This window comes from Erythrolamprus reginae, chromosome 2 (genome assembly GCF_031021105.1).
Source record: "Erythrolamprus reginae isolate rEryReg1 chromosome 2, rEryReg1.hap1, whole genome shotgun sequence".
NCBI lineage: Eukaryota > Metazoa > Chordata > Lepidosauria > Squamata > Dipsadidae > Erythrolamprus > Erythrolamprus reginae.
In genome coordinates, this window is record NC_091951.1 from 130837621 (window position 1) to 130854906 (window position 17286).

At 39.4% G+C, this 17286-nt stretch overlaps 1 protein-coding gene across 2 annotated transcripts in view; it reads right to left on the reverse strand.

Moving 5' to 3' along the window:
• Positions 1-17286, reverse strand: part of TENM2 (teneurin transmembrane protein 2) — a 1054259-nt gene that overhangs the window by 857014 nt on the left and 179959 nt on the right. The window contains exon 1 of one of the 2 annotated variants that reach the window (XM_070739471.1): positions 13841-14058. The exons of the other annotated variant lie outside the window; for it this stretch is intronic. Within the exon in view, the coding sequence (XP_070595572.1) occupies positions 13841-13931 (91 nt within the window). The 5' untranslated portion in view covers positions 13932-14058. Of the gene's footprint in view, positions 1-13840; positions 14059-17286 lie in introns of those variants that run through there. 2 annotated transcript variants of the gene reach the window in all.

Sequence of the window (17286 nt, forward strand, 5' to 3'; positions counted from 1 at the left end):
ATGAATAAGATCACATGATACTACTCCTTCTATGAAATTATCTTTCTGAACAAAGCCCTTTGTAAGAGATAATACGAATGTGTCAATATTTTGCATTTAAAAGCCTTTAGTTGAAGGAAGTGTTTTCTTTCTCCGTTAAAAAGATGTCATATTTCATGAATCGCATTTTATGCTGCATTAACAGGTAGCATTTTTCAACTTGGCTCATTGTTGATTTCTTTAAAAGAGAAGCATGCAAAATAATGGAAATAACTATTTTTAATTGCCAACCATCTTACTCAGTTTGTGTTTCTTACACAAAATATGTAACAGGTAATGACATTTTATTCAGTTACTAAAAACAACTTTGAAAACAGAATTGGAAAGCTATTTGAAGGATGCACATTTAGTCTGATCTTATTCTCCTGCTTCAGTATGCAGGCCTATCCAGAGGGGAAATCATTTCGATTGAAAGTTAGGAAGTACAGTGATACCTCATCCTACAAACACCTCTTCATACAAACTTTGCGAGATACGAACCCGGTGTTTAAGATTTGTTTGCCTCTTCTTAAGAACCATTTCACCTTACGAACCTGAGCCCAGCTGCGTGGGCTCTCTTATTGAACATGCACTGTCTTCCTGCCGCAGGGATTCCCCTGCCTTGTAACTGCCACTGCCGGGATTGCCCATTTGCTTGCCAGCCCCGGCAGAATTCCTTGCCTTTTTTTGCTTGCACCTTCAGTCCCGAGGTGGGGAATGCCGGAGCTGCCCCATTTCCCTGCTACTTTCCCCTCTAGCCCTCCACTTGCTCTGCTCCCCACAGCCGCCCCATCCCATTGCCAAAATCCCCCCAATCCTACCGCTTCCTTCGCCCCATCTTGCTGCCAAAATCACACCTCCAAAAACTTCCTACACTGCCCCAAATCGCTCACAAAATCACCTCTCCAAAAGCTTCCTACACTGCCCCAAATCACTCACAAAATCACCTCTCCAAAAGCTTCCTACGCCACCCCAAATCGCTTCCAAAATCACCTCTCCTTTTGCCTTTGTTAGGACCTCGATTTGGGGTGTCATAGTAAGCGTTTGCCTCATTTTTCCTTGCTGCCTTTCTTCACTTACTATGCCACCCCAAACTGAGGTTCTAATGAAAGCAAATGGATTGAAAAAAGGCAGCAAGTAGAAATGAGGCAAACACTTATTATGCCACCCCAGATCGAGGCCCTAATGAAGGAAAATGGAGTGAAGAAAGGCAGCAAGGAGAAATGAGGCATTTTGAAAGGAGAGGTGATTTTGGAAGACTTTGAAAGCGATTTGGGGTGGCGTAGGTAGCTTTTGGAGAGGTGATTTTAGGAACGATTTGGGGTGGCATAGGAAGCTTTTGGAGAGGTGATTTTAGGAACGATTTGGGGTGGCATAGGAAGCTTTTGGAGAGGTTATTTTAGGAACGATTTGGGGTGGCATAGGAAGCTTTTGGAGAGGTTATTTTAGGAACGATTTGGGGTGGCATAGGAAGCTTTTGGAGAGGTGACTTTAGGAGCGATTTGGGGTAGCATGGGAAGCTTTTGGAGAGGTGATTTTAGGAGTGATTTGGTGCATAGGAAGCTTTTGGAGAGGTGATTTTAGGAACGACTTGGGGTGGCATAGGAAGCTTTTGGAGAGGTGACTTTAGGAACGATTTGGTGCGTAGGAAGCTTTTGGAGAAGCTTTTGGAGAGATTTTACGAGCCTTCACTTTGCCCACCTGCCACTTTTTTTTAAGCTTTAAAGTTTGGATTTTCCTAATGGGTTTGCACGCATTATTTGCTTTTACATTGATTCCTATGGGAAACATTGTTTCATCTTAGGTACTTTTCTACTTACACACCTCATCACAGAACGAATTAAGTTCGTAAGATTAGGGTTTTAATCTTTCATAGTGGTGTGGTATGGATGGATAGTTGGATGTTTTTGGTTGTTCCAGTTTAATGGTGAGTGAACAGGACTAAACTAAAGTTACCTGGTTACTTTCCATGCCTAAGGTAGAACTAGAAGCTGGATATCCCTGGATCCGAAACCCTAGTCCAGCACCTTAACCATTATATTACTTTGGCTCCACTGGTGGGGCTCAATTTTTTTTACTAGCATTATTGTGGGTGTAGCTCAGCTCAGTGGCCGTGGCTTGGTGAGTGTAGCAGGGAAAGGATACTGTAAAATTTCCATTCCCATCCCACTCAAGGAAAAGGTTACTGCAAAATCCCCATTTCCTTCTGGTCCGCTTGGACATAGGAGGCAGAGAATAGATGGGAATGGGACCAGTCAGAGATGGTATTTACTGGTTCTCTGAACTACTCAAAATTTCTACTATTGGTTCTCCAGAACTGGTCAGAACCTGCTAAAACCCATCTCTGTTTGGGTCCCACATAAAGAGGATGTTAAGCAGGACAGATGTCACACCATATTGTACAGCTGAGCCAATACTGCTTTTGCCTGATTATAGCTAAAGTAACATCACTTTAATCTTGTGTTTCATTTGAGGTTGCCCAGTCTAGAAAAACTGAAACTGTTGCATACTCTAACCAACATCCATGTTCAGTAGGGGTGTCAAACTCGTGTCGTTGATCAAGGGAAAGGGAGAGTGTTGCCTTCTCTTTATGCTCAAGATCCCCGTGTACAATTGGTGGGCCACTGTGTGACACAGAATACTGGACTCGATGGGCTTTGGCCTGATTCAGCATGGCTCTTCTTATGTTCTTATGTCACAGCAGCGTCACATGACATACTGGGACTTCCCCCCCCCTTTACTAAACCAGGTGTGGTGGAGGGCAGCATGTGATGCATCGAGCACATGGGCCACAAGTTTGACTAGCCCTAATGTTCAGCATCTAGCTCAAACAAAGCACTGCTCCCTTTCTACCCCCAAACACTGAAACTCTACATCAGTGTTTACATCTGTGGAAAAAAGAGCCTGAAGAAAAATGTAAGTATAATGCCCTTCTCTAAATTTGCAGTGCAAATGAATATGAATAAGGTCTTATGAAACATTGACACAGTTTACCCCCTGTACTAATAGCTCATATATTTGTTTTTAAATAGCACATCCACACAGCATATGCTGAAAATGGAAAGGAGGAGTTGGGCATCTCCCTCATCTTTCATTGTAGAGTAACAATTAAGAAATGTGTTAGTCAAGGAGTAGTCCTTTCTCACTGATTTCCTGCAAGATTAGGCCCTTGGTGTTATTTTCATATTCTCAATGTCCTGGGGTCAGCATAATTGGAAAAAAAATGACACTTGGGACTCAGAATGCTTTGGAGCGACTGTAAAGTAAAAATACTGCTGTGCTGAAATGCCTATGAATATAGGGGTACAATGCAGACTGAGAATTTTCATAAAATATCTGTAATGTTATGGATCATTAGACAAAAGTATCAGTTGTCTGAAAAGCAAGAACAGAGAATGAAAGAAATGCAGAAATATTTAGCAGGATTTCAGTAATCCCTACAAAGGGAAGACAGGAAATTTTTTCAAACCTATGTATTGCCTGAGTCATTTCATTCAGCCCCTGTGAATCTGCAGCTGGGATTTAACTAGACTGAGTGCTGTAGAAAAATATTTTTTTACCTTTCTCTCTTTTTTAAGGGATAATATTTCTAGTAGATGTCCCATAAAAAGGGGCAACTACTAGGCAACAGAAAATATTTAGTTTTCTGTATCTATTTCCTTCCATGTAGTGGCTGTCCTGATTAATAGTAGCTCTAGGTTAATCATCCCCATGGTGGATATTTCCAAGGATCAATTGACCCTTCCTTCCTTCCTTCCTTCCTTCCTTCCTTCCCTCCCCCCCCCCTCCCCCCTCCCCCCCTCCCTCAAAGGAAGCCAGCATTGGCTGAAAGAAATTAGGAGACAAAAAAGCAAAGACCTCAAAGAAACACACTGTAGGCTCCTGGTCATTTCTGTAACATAGAACATAGTAACATAGTAAATCCAAAATATGTTTGGATTTAAAGCAGATGAACATTCCAATTTATATCTATAAATTAGAGACATCATATATAGACTACAAAAATGTGTACTGTGAGATGATTGCATTGTGTAGGGTATTTTTATCTATATACTGTAATACTATTTAGATCTAAGAGCCACAGTTAATTATTTTTAGAGTTTTCATGAACTGATCTTTAGTCCAATTAAATACAATGAGGAATATAGTCTTTTGTTTGTAGAAATCTATCTGCAAATTCTTATACACATATTATTTCAACCTTGTCATAGTAAATTAATGACAAACATTTGAGTCCAGGTCCTAGTTTTCAGATTCTATTCAAATGCCAGCAAAGTATCCCAATTTAATTCACATTTCTCTCTCATTCCATCCAATCCTCACTTTCAAAGGTCTGCTACTTCTAGTACATCTCACATTTCTTTTTCATATTGTTGTAGGTGATTTATTGTAACTAACATTTTACAAATCAGTACAACTAAAAGAGACTGTTGTACGGGATGGGATATACCTGGGCAAATGCATTAAAGTTCAAATGCCAATGCTTAAAGGTAGCTTAATATAGATGCACCAGGTATCTTGCATCTGAACTGTGCTACTGAGAATATATGGCAATAAAACTCAATCTTTCAAAAAGGAAACTAATGAGCCTGAGAAATAAGATACATATTAAAATCAAGGCAGAAATGGAAAATGAATTCCAAACATAAACCGTAAAAATTCAGCTCACTTTGTACAGATTAGGAAATACACACACATGTATGTCTGTATGTATGTATGCATGCATGTATGTATGTATGTATGTATGTATGTATGTATGTGTATGTATGTATGTATTGTATGTACGTACAGTATGTATGCATGCATATCCTGTACTTAAGGGCAACCCTCTTCCAATAAAAGCTGCTTCTTCTTTCTTTCTTTTTTTACTGTGAGTGACATTTGTTTATTAATTTGTGATCAAAAAGGATTTTCCTTTAAGAAACTAATTCTTTTTGGTGGAAAAAAGGGTTTCTTTTTTAAAAAAGAAAATAAGAAAAAATGGATATGCCATCCAATTATTTTGTGTTAAACGTATTGCACACAAAAACAGATAAATTACACTGAATGCATTCTGGCCTTTAAGGATGACTCTTACAATTCCTTTGACCAGGAAAGGAAAGTGATGTTTTTTCAACAAGTAGACCCCACATCAGACTATGAAATCACAGAGCACCATCAGGGAAGTGCAGGAGGCGAATCACTCTCTTAGAACAGAAAGAGCTGGGAAAGACTCAAGAACATTCTTAAGAACATTAAGAGTTCGTCCTTTTCATCCTGATTTTATATTTTAGAAAACACACATAAATACAACATAGAACATCGATAAAAGTTGAAAGAGATCCATCTCATTAAGCACCTGATGAAGAAATATACTGGTCTTGAAAATGTAAATAACCTTCCTTCTCAGCTTATTATTGCACAAAATTGAAAATTTTGATCCTGTATCTTGTTATTTCAAGCCAGGAACTCCTGGCCATGTATCTGAATTCTTAACTTTACCTGAGCTTTGCTACTTGATTGTATTTCATATTTACTTGATTCAATTAGAGTTAGAATTCTCTCAGCAGGGATGTTGCCTTCTTTCATCTGATCCTTTTGTTTTTGTTATCTCATAGCAACCAATTTGAATCAGTAGTGGGCTGCAAACTGTTTCTCTGTCCTAATGACTGGCTGAGTGGGCATGGCCAACTTGACATCACTTATGCCCGCCATCTCATGACTGTGGGATGCTGCAACTGTCATAAGTGTGAAAAATGATCACTTTTTTCAGTGCCTTGTAACTTTGAATGGTCACTAAATAATGTTGTAAGTCAAGGATTGCCTGTACAAAAATACAAAAAGCTTCTTTGCTTACAAAAATCTGCCCTAAATATCAGTCATTAGATTAGAAATGGGGGAATACACACAGAAGATCAATGAATCACAGCTGTCATGGAAACCTAAACCATTCTCTCTGAATACCTTACCGTTCCTCAGCAATACCTGCAAACTGGAGTTACAAATCAGGCAGGTTGCCAGAGCAAATGGAGGAATTCAAATAGTTAAAATACAAGGATAACTATCAGCAGCCAAGTTACTCTTGCTCTTAAAGCGAAACCCTTTAGCAGAGAGGTCATTTAAGCTCTCCGGAAAGAGGGGGGCATATTTGTGCTACGAAATGCTGAGCTAAAGAGACAAATTAACAAATTAATATCTTGAGTGAGGGCAAATCACATTCTGCCATTGTTCAGATCTTGTGGCAGGGAATTTTTCCCTATGAATATAGCTATCTATCTCTTAATTGCTAACATTTTCTGTAGGTTATTATTGTTGTTGTTGTTGTTGTTGTTGTTATTAATTAGACTTCTATGCCGCCCCTCTCCGAGGACCTGGAGCAGCTCATAACATGGAAGGTGGAGGCTGCTTTCTCCCTCTAAAAAAACAGGAACTGGGCATGGCTGGGCATGGCTAGTCTATCAAAGAGAAGGACCAAGGGAGGCATGATAGCAGTGTTCCAAACTTGAGGGGCTGTCACAGAGAGGAGAGGGTCAGACTATTTTCCAAAGAGGGACAGACTAGGAATAATGGATGGAAGCTGACCAAAGAGAGATTCAACCTGGAAATAAGGAGGAATTTTCTGATGGTGAGGGCAATCAACCAGTGGAACAGCTTGCCTCTGGAGGTTGTGAGCACTCCAGCACTTGAGACTTTCAAGGGGAGATTGGACTGTCATTTGTCCAAAATGGTATAGGGGCTCCTGTCTGAGCTGGGGCTTGGACTAGATGACCTACAAGATCTCTTCTAACTCTAATAAATAAATAAATATACACTGCTAAAAAAATAAAATAAAGGTAACACTTAAACAACACCATATAACTCCAAGTAAATCCTGAATTTTTATTCAGCTTTTCTGTCCCATAAAGCCACCATGCCTGAGCATTTCCACCAGTTGTTAGATAACTGTGTGGCATGGCACTGGGCTAAGCTGAATACACAGCCTTTAAAGTAGTGAAGTGCCTCTTGACCTCTGAGGCTGTGCTTGTCCAATAGAGTGACAGCCTCCCACTGCTATTAGCATGCAATGCCTCCCCATATGGGGTAGGAGCTGTCTTAAGTCACATTCTCCCAAATGGCTCAGAGGCTCCATTGGCCTATTTTTCCTGCACCCTAACTCAGTCTGAACCCTAACTCAGTCTGAAAGTAACTATTATATTATATCCCCTAAGCCTAGGATGTCGTATGGCTGGAGGTCCTGGACTCATACTCATACAAACTCAACTACCACCCAGGCTGCCAAATGGGACATGTGGATGCCCTAAGCTGCTGCTGCCCACTATTTATAACCATAGATTACCCAGCCCAGGCCCTGCCTGTCTTGCTAGTGGATGAACTACACACACTGGTCACTGCTATCCACATAGCTTCCCAGTCAGCCAAGGACCCAATTATCAGGCAAGTCCTAGATTGAGTACGCAGGGCATAGCCTACTGCCTCCCCTACAGTCACCTTCTAATCTTACTTTAACAAACAACAGGAACTGAGTGTCATGAAGGGATATTTATTATGGGGTCATAGAGTAGTGGTGCCCCCTGGCCTTAGGACCACTATACTCCAGTGCCTCCATGTGGCCCACCCAGGTATAGTGCAAATGAAAGCATTAAGATGCAACTATGCCTGGAGGCCCAAAATGGATGAGCATATTGAGCCATTACCAATCCTGCCAACTAAATAGGCCAAGCCCTCCTGCTGCTCCCACCCTGGACTGGGAATCCTCTAGAACCCCATGGTCCTGCCTGTATCATGACCTGCTTAGCCCCTTCCATGTCCAGACTATTTTAATTCTAGGAACTCCTACTCAAAATGGGTAGAACTGGATACCCTCCACCTCATCTGAGACCATTGTGCACTCCCTGGACACTATATTTCCCACCCATAGCCTTCCAGATACCTTAGTTACCGACAATGCCTCCCCATTTACATCTGAAAGTTTCCAGGCCTACATTTGGCATGGGGGTGTGCCATGCCAAAACTGTCCATGTCCACCCTTGGCAAATGCCTGGCAGAAAGGGCTGTAAGGTCTGCTAAGGATGCCCTCATCCAGCTGGGCACTTCTAACTGGCACACAATCATTATCACATATATAACTGGCCAACACACCACCTCTTGCCTAAATCCCTCTGAGGTTCTAATGGGATGCCTCCTCCGAACTGTACTTGACCAACTCTACCCTGGCTACCTGGACTCTTGCCTAAATCCCTCTGAGGTTCTAATGGGATGCCTCCTCCGAACTGTGCTTGACCAACTCTACCCTGGCTACCTGGACTTACAAAAACCCTACAGGCCAGTCACGCCTAGATCATTGCAGTTGGGGGATCCAATCTTCACACTCAATTTTGGAACTAGGTCTAGGTGGGTTCCTGGACATGTCTTGCAACTAACAGAGCCTTGTTTTACAGGGTCCTGTTAGAGGATAGGCACTTCTGGTAGTGCCACATCGACTAGCTGTGCCGACTCCCTGTTGCTGCCCCACTTGCACTGACCCTAGCGACACCAAAGCCAACCTTGCCTGCTGATCTACCCTCTGCACCTTCCCACCTCACACCTCTGCCGAAAGCCCCACTGTTCAGTTGTCTTCTCCAGCGCCGCTCTCTGCATGCAAGATGGCACCTCCAATCAATCCTGAAGAAATCTGGCCCAGGCATTCTGTAAGTCTGTCCTCTTCAGCTGCTGAGTATGTTCTGAGAAGATCTGGGATGAGCCAGTGATGCCCTGCCTATCTGGATGATTATACACGTGCGATCCAAGGGGGGATGGGTGTTATATCCTGAAGTCTTTGACTTACAACGCTACTAGTCCTTGATATATGACTGCTTCAGGTGCCACCTCAACCTGATTGGTTGAGGCGTCGGCAGCCAGATTAGTTGAGGTGTCGGCAGCCTCAACCAGATTGGTTGAAGCGTCGGCAGCCAGAAAGCAGGAGAATGGACATAAAAGCAAGCTGTCAGCCCTCAGTTGTTGCTAAGTTGTTCTGCTGAATAAATGGTTCCTGTTCAGACAAGTCTCTCAGACTGTTCCTTTCAAGCCAGTAACATCCTGGCTATCTAATACAAGTTTTGTTTCATGTTTTGAACAAAATGGTGGGGTGATTTGTTTGTTTTGGACAGAATCCTCAAGTAAGTGTTGTTTCATGCTCAGAACTCTAAATCAGGAGTCTCCAACCTTGGCAACTTTAAGACTTACGGACTTCTACCCTCAGAATTCCTCAACCAGTTGCTGGCTGAGGAATTCTGGGAGCTAAAGTCCACAAGTCTTATAGTTGCCAAGGTTGGAGACCCCTGCTCTAAACGGCTGCTTTGAGGTTAAATAGTTTTCATATTTCTTGTTTGTGGTTGCTTTTTATTTCTTTTTCTCATGCAGAAACCAAAATAAGGCAACTGTCATATAGTGATGATGTCAGCAGCTGGGGAGCACGTGTGGAGAATACAGTTCCAAAACAAAATTGTTTTTAAGACTATACCACTGGTTTGAAAGCCACCTTGGTTAGGACCAGGTTAGAAACCAGGAGACCAATTAATTCTACTCACACTTAGCATAATACCAACTATATGATCTTCAGCCTGTCACTTTCTCTTTATTCAAAAGATTTAGCTTTATTATTGCCCTTAATTAAACTATAATCAATTCATATTCATATATTGGTTTTAAACCTTCTGTGAATTGTAGCTGTGCTAAATAAAAACATGTACAAAAGCCACAAACAGAAGAATTGGCTGCATATCTGCAGTCAATTAATAGCCACGGTGTATTTTGAAATGAATATCCAATGATATTCCATTGAAAAAGCTTCATTTAAACATTGAGTTCTATTATATTAAACATAAGTACCCTTATGTAAATATAGATAGGATAAATGCCAGAAAAGACAGGGAAATCGCAAATGCCTTACTTTGTTTCACATTTTCTTTTTTGTGATATAAATAATGTTTTCTAAGTTTTTGTCCTGCATATCTCACTAATTAGAATTTGAAAATCACTGGTGATGTTTAATTATTGAAGTATTTTATCTAAATAGAAGTGGTACAAAGGAATTTGTCAAAAGGCTGGTTTTTTACTGTTATCAATGAATAAAACACAATGTATTTTTAGGATGTACTAAAATTACTTAATGAGGCTGGATCATAATTGATCCTGAACCTGAAAATCTACACTCTGTATTGAGGTGGGTTTCTATTATTATTATTATTATTATTATTATTATTATTATTATTATTATTATTATTATTATTATTATTTTATTATTATTTATTAGATTTGTATGCCACCCCTCTCTGGAGAATCGGAGTGGCTCACAACAAAAACAACGTGACAAATCCAATATATTAAAAGACATCTAAAAACCCATTATTAAAACCATGCAACACAATCATACCATTCATAAACAATATAAGCCCAGGGGCCTTTTAATTTCCCCATGCCTGATGACATAGGTGGGTCTTCAATAACTTACGAAAGGCAAGGAGGGTGGGGACAGTTCTGATCTCTGGGGGGAGTTGATTCCAGAGGGCCAGGGCCACCACAGAGAAGGCTCTTCCCCTGGGGCCACATGACATTGTTTAGTCGATGGGACCCGGAAAAGGCCAACTCTGTGGGACCTTATTGATCGCTGGGATTCGTGCAGCAGAAGACGGTTCCAAAGGTATTCTGGTCCGATGCCATGTAGGGCTTTATAGGTTATTACCAACACTTTGAACTGTGACCAGAAACTAATCGGCAGCCAGTGCAGGCCGCGGAATGTTGACGAGATGTGGGCAAATCTAGGAAGCCCCACGATAGTTCTCGCGGCCGCATTCTGCACGATGTGAAGTTTCCGAACACTCTTCAAAGGAAACCCCATATAGAGAGCATTGCAGTAGTCGAACATTGAGGTGATGAAGGCATGAGCAACTGTGAAGAATGACTCCCTGTCCAAATAGGGTCGCAACTGGTGCACCAGGCGAACTTGGGCAAACGCCCTCCTTGCCACAGCTGAAAGATGGTGCTCTAATGTTAGCTGTGAATTGAGGAGGATGCCCAAGTTGCGGACCCTCTCCGAGGGGGTCAATAACTCCCCCCCAGGGTAATGGATGGACAGATGGAATTGTCCTTGGGAGGCAAATCCCACAGCCACTCCGTCTTGTAAGGGGTGGGTTTGAGCCTGTTGTCACCCATCCAGACCCCAACAGCCTCCAGGCACCGACACATAACTTCCACCGCTTTACTGATTGGACATGGGGTGGAGATGTACAACTGGGTATCATCAGCGTACTGATGATACCTCACACAATGCCCTTCCCTACCAGTTTGGAAGTGCACGCATCACATGCACATTACATCTGGGTTCTTAACCTGTGCGCATTCGCAGCAGCCTTTCTCCATGCACAGAGGGTATGCTGCTAGCCACTTTCAAGCAGCAGCAACCAGGGATCCAGTTTGTGGACGTGTCAAGCCAACCATCTCTACCAGTTTAGTGAATGGGGCCTATTTTCCGCCACCAGCTCATGCAAACTGATCCGAACCAGTAGCAACTCACCTCTGTTCTGTATGCAAGTCCAAACAAATATCTTTTTCACAAAATAAATCTGAATATTAGCCCTGTGTAAGTATTAAATATATTTTATATTTACATGTTTTTTTAAATAATAATGAATGATTTTGTTTATTTTCTGTTTTTCCTATTAAAGGAAGAGAAGTTAAAGGAATGTGGCAAAGAGTCAGCATAAATTGAAAAGCAAACAAGACCATTCAATATTCAATTTAAAAACTGAATGGAAGTAAGAGAACCTCACAATCAGTATGATCTTAGAGCCACTTTTTCTCTCCAAGCTAATTCATAACACAATAGTAAGGACCAGGAAATTATCAAAAAGGATACTGAATTTTGAATTATTGTACTACGGACATATCCACAGTAGAATATTGAAATGCACATCCATGTGACCCTTGCGTAGCTGTTTCTACAGAGAGAATGTAACTCCAATTTAAATCTCAAGATATTCTTTATGAAAATACAATGCAAAGAAAATAGTATAGCCAAATATTCGCTCATGGAGCCCTTCTCATAAATGAAATGTCATCTCTCATAAATGAGGAAGTGAGCACAAACCAAGGCAAAACAGACCTGTTTCCTGTTCTTGAAATACAATTAACAACATGGTTCCCTCTTAGAAGTAAAACCAGCATAAGGCAGCAAGCAACAATCATAGGTCCTTATCAACTCTGAAGGGCAATACTTATCTGCTGTATCATGGGCGATGCTGTTGGTATAGTTTAAAAATAGCTTAACACATGAGACAGGATGTCTGGAGCTTGAAGCAGTTTTAGAGGCACTTCTATGTAATTTTAACTGATGTTTTGATCTTAATGGATTTAGATTCATAACATGGACAGCATTAACCTTAACCCTTGGTCACTACAGTCAAGATAATAAATAAGAACTAACCTACACCAAATCATACCTATAATTTTCTTTATTATCTTTGATAGTCATGCAAGAAAATGCTATCACATAATATATTATTTCTATTGGCTCTATTCAAGATTAATCCTAATTCTATAAAGCGAAATGAAGCTTGTATATCTAAGTAATGCTTAAAAACTATGATTTTGATACAAATTTGAATGTCTCTTATTGCTAAAGTATTACTAGGCTGGATTCCAACAAAATTTTTCAAGTAACTATTTATACTGGTGAAGCATAAAGTACATGTCATTTTTAAAATTTCTTTTTAAAATTGTAATTTGATTTCCATTTTCTTAAGCAGTATTGATTTAATTATATTCAAATCTTTTATTTTGATAATCATCTCTACCTTCAGTTCTTTCAGATATACTTCTGTACTGAAATGTAAAATCAAATGTGACCTTAGTCTAACAGCCTTTTGGCTGTTTGTAAATAATGTTAAACAATAAACAATAGGTTTACATGCTTGCCTGAGCTTCAAGGCGTTTTTCTCTTCCACCATAATTGTACAAAATGTCTTGAACTATTTCTGCTTGTTGTGATAATGTATGCAATACAAAACTGATACAGTATTTCTGGATCAACCATAATTTAGAATTAATTCAAATACTTCCTAATGGACTAATTAGATAGCCATTTGATAAATAAGTATTATTCTTTTCTTGCTGAATGGTGAATTTCTTTCTTTCTTATTGTATTCCTGAAGTAGAAATAATGAATTTTAAGATATTGAACAATTAATGCTTTTAATTAATGAAATATTTTAAATTGGTACAGTATTAATCTCTGGCTTTATTGGCCTAATATCACAAGCAAAGACCAAAGTCTTTTAAAAAATCAAACACATCTCAACATGAGAGAAGGAATAGAAAGCTAGAAGCAGAAACAGAAAGCATAGTAACAATGGGGGGGGGGGGAAGAAATTCAATATAACCACAGAAATAAATGTCAAATTCTAGTCTACTTAATACATGAATGCTTAGATTGGCAATCTGATTTCACTAAAAAATATTCATCAAGAGCTTCAATATTTTACCTTCTTTTTTTCTAAAAGAAGGAATATTTTTATCACACTGAAATACTGATGTGTGGAAGAATATCTGTATTACTTAAAATAAATCTTTTGTGAATAGACAGTTTACATTTTATATTTCACTGTCTTTTGACCTTACTACTAAAAGACATGGTACAAATAACATTATATCATTCCCTATAACATTTCATTCACCCAATGAAACATACCATGAAATCATGTTTGATATAATCATTTTCTAAACTTCAACATGCCGTAGGATATTTTTTTTCCAGGATTAGAATTAAAATAAAAATATTATTTTTAAATTCAACGTGTCATGGACATACCTCCAGCCTTCTTTCCAGATGCAAGTTTGAAGGAGAGGAGGGGGATGAACAACATATCTGGAGAAGTGAGCACAAGAGTGTGTGGGGTCATGGACCAGGAAGTGAAGGCTTCAGCTCAATGAGCAGCCACAGCTGAAACAACTGGATGGCCAGTAGTCTGAGTCTGAATAGAAGGAGCCAAAGCTGCAGTAGGTTAGTCTGAGGCTTCAGGTGAAAAATGGGAGCAGCTGCCTATGATCAGTGAGGATCAGGACGTGGAGTCTATACCTCCCCCACCCCCATCCAGCATGTACAAGGCAGAGAGGTGATAGGCACCATACTAGTTGGTCAGATTACTCACAAGGCGGCAGTCTCACTCATCATAAGGGGCCATATCACAATTTCCTATTTAATCCCACCCAAAGGGTGTTACGGGAAAAAACATGAGTAGATTCCTTGCTTTGTGTTTCTTGCTGCTTTTGTTTTGCCTTTGAACATGTGTTGAAATTAGGGCCTCTGATTTGTTCCTGAACATAGTGCCTTGCCTAGTGGACTAGTTGAAGTCTTGCTTTGACAAGCACCTTTGTTTTGGCTTCTGCCTTGCTTTGGGAACTGAGACCACCTCTCTTGCTAGTTCCTTAGAGCTCCTGGTTGAACTTAGACAGGGTGTGTGGGCTTTTGTTATTCAAGAGCTGCTGAGGACTGTACACTTGAGTTTGGGCAGCTCAATAAAGACCTTTTAACTTATTGCTTTGTGTGCATGTGTGGGCGGAAGGGTACAACAAGTTACGGTAGATATCATCATGTTTCAATTGCAGAATTTAACATTACCATTTAATTACTCAATATTATATTCTGTATTGTAGTAAATGTTTCCATGCATTTGGACATAGCTTCTGAAAATTAGATACAAATGTCCATCTTTTTTGTGAAAACAGAAGGAAACGGTGATTTTAATGATGATATGAATAAGTTGCAAGCCTTTTTCTTTTAAAAACTTGCAGGAAAAGGATTACATATCCCCTATTTAATATCTTTCCAATGTGTCTTAGACACTAGAACCAGGTAAATGTTTAAAAAAAACATTAAAAGAAAATATGAGAATGCTAAGAATGAATTAGTTGCTTTCCATGAGATGGGCGCTGACCCAAATTTACTAACTGCTCCATAATCACGTGTTATCTTTGCTTTAACAGCTGGCTGATTGGAACACTTTAGGGAAAATGTTGCAATCACCTCTTTTTGGTGAGACTATAATCCATAGATCGGAGGAATGAGCTGGACACGTTGAAGCTGTAATCACTTTTATTGAATACTGTACATGCTGAAACTCCAGCAACTATGTACATTCAAATCTCAGTAGGAAAAGGAAGCAAGGGAAGAAAAGCCGGTGCCCTTTTATTCCGGCTGATTATGGACGTATGACTTGACAACCATTTGAATCTACTGGCCATGCTTTAACCAATCAGCAGCTGGCATGCAAATAGCCGAGTATAGAACAACACATAGATGGTAATCCATAGCAAAGATAACCACCAGCAAAGGCAATTGAAACTCTCTGACAAATCTTAGAGGGCAAATTTTGTTGTACTTAACTTAATCTAAACTTTAAAAATGTACAGTCCAAAATTTATCTTCACTTCAGTTATGCAAACAACTAAAAGGTAAATCACATTCAGTTTGCTTCTTAAACAACAAAAGATTCAGTTAATGTTCTGAAATTTGTTATTCTCCAGAGTAAAAACAACAGAAGTATTTTGCATCTGAATGCAGTCTCCCCAAATACTAGCATGCATCCTTATTAAATGACAGGATTGCCACTCTCCTCCTTTGTTTATTTGTTCTTACACATGAATAAGAACTTCCATAAATGTAGACAACAACAGAGGCATTATGGGTAGATTAGTATACTTCTGTTTAGCCTAAGATGTAGAATCTTTCTGATAACAGTCTGTTAATGGCACAGATGGTAGGTGTGTGAATGAAAAGGTTTATTCAAACCCTTTAGTGAAAAGAAGCTCATTAACCCATTTAATAGCAAGATAACAAAGTGGAATATTCTCTAGTAGAATATAAACACAATGCATATCTTACCCATTATGAAATGTTGTTCATAACATTTCATAACATATTGTGATTTCAATAAGATCTTGTTTTTCCTGTAAGAGGCTATTTTCCAACATCCATATCAGTAGTGGGTTGTTCCCAGTTTGGCAAACCAATAGCGGTGGTGGTAGGAGGTTCTACCCATCCACCCGGAACGATTTCTGCTCATGTGCAGAAGCATTGTGAGTGCATGAACCAATAGTGATGGGATTTAGAACCCACTACTGATCCATATGGTAGTTTGAATTGGGACAAAGGAAATCAAAGTGCAAATCCTCAATTAGTCACAATTCCTATTATCTTAGTAAGAATGTAATTCTCATCTCATCTTACAGAGTTAAGATAAAATGGATGGAATCATGGCATGATTTGCTGCTTAAATGGACATTGGAATAATAAGTGAGAAATATTTCCCTCTTATCTTAAAAATCAACCTAACTACTAAGTTTTAGAGCACAACTTTTTTTTTTAAAGGCTAAAGTAACCTCATTCATTGGTGTTCGCAAGAAGCAAAAAAAACCAAAAAACCAATCCAAATCCTACTAACAATAAACCTTGAGCAGAAAATATTACTTTGCTTTCCTCATTTACTCAATGTAGCTAAAAACTGCCTGCAGGTTCCTCCCTGACACGGAAAGGCTGCTTAGTATAAAAATAGTATCCTCCCCTTACAACAAACTAAAACAGGGGCCCACTGACACATGCTAAAGTGCATTGCTCACTCTTGAATCAACCTGGTTGAAGTTTTGTCAAAATATATGTAATGAAATGGGAAGGGATACTCTTTCAAACTTGGCTCCTTTCCATGTACTTTCCCAAAGAAATGTTTAAGTGTCAGAAATACATATCTCATGCTCATTATTAAATGCTAAATACCACAGTGTTTTGAGCTGCCTTGTGGCCATTGTAAAGAAAACAGGTGTTCTGATAGATTATAAAGTGTAAGTCAGATGATGTGTAGAGCAGAATTTTAATGAAGCTGCTAGCACAGAAGTCTGACTAGCCTTTTTTTTAACATGACGCTAAACACACTGAAAGTAGTCTTTAAGGAAGACAAATAGCAGTTAAAACAAGTTGGAATCCTCATTGATACATACTAAATGGCATAATATTAGAAGTCATTAAAATAATTACCGGGAAAAAATACTGACATGGATTATGGCATGAAACCCACAGACATAAATTTTATTTTTATGGACCAGTTAATGAATTAAGTAAGGTTGAAGGACACAAAGGAAAATATTAGAGTAGATAGTAGAAGAGAATAAAAAACAAAAACCTACGATTCCTAAAGCTATAGAGGGTATCCAGTGTATTACCTCCCTGTTTATAATTATCCTGTGTCCTATTTTATTTTATTG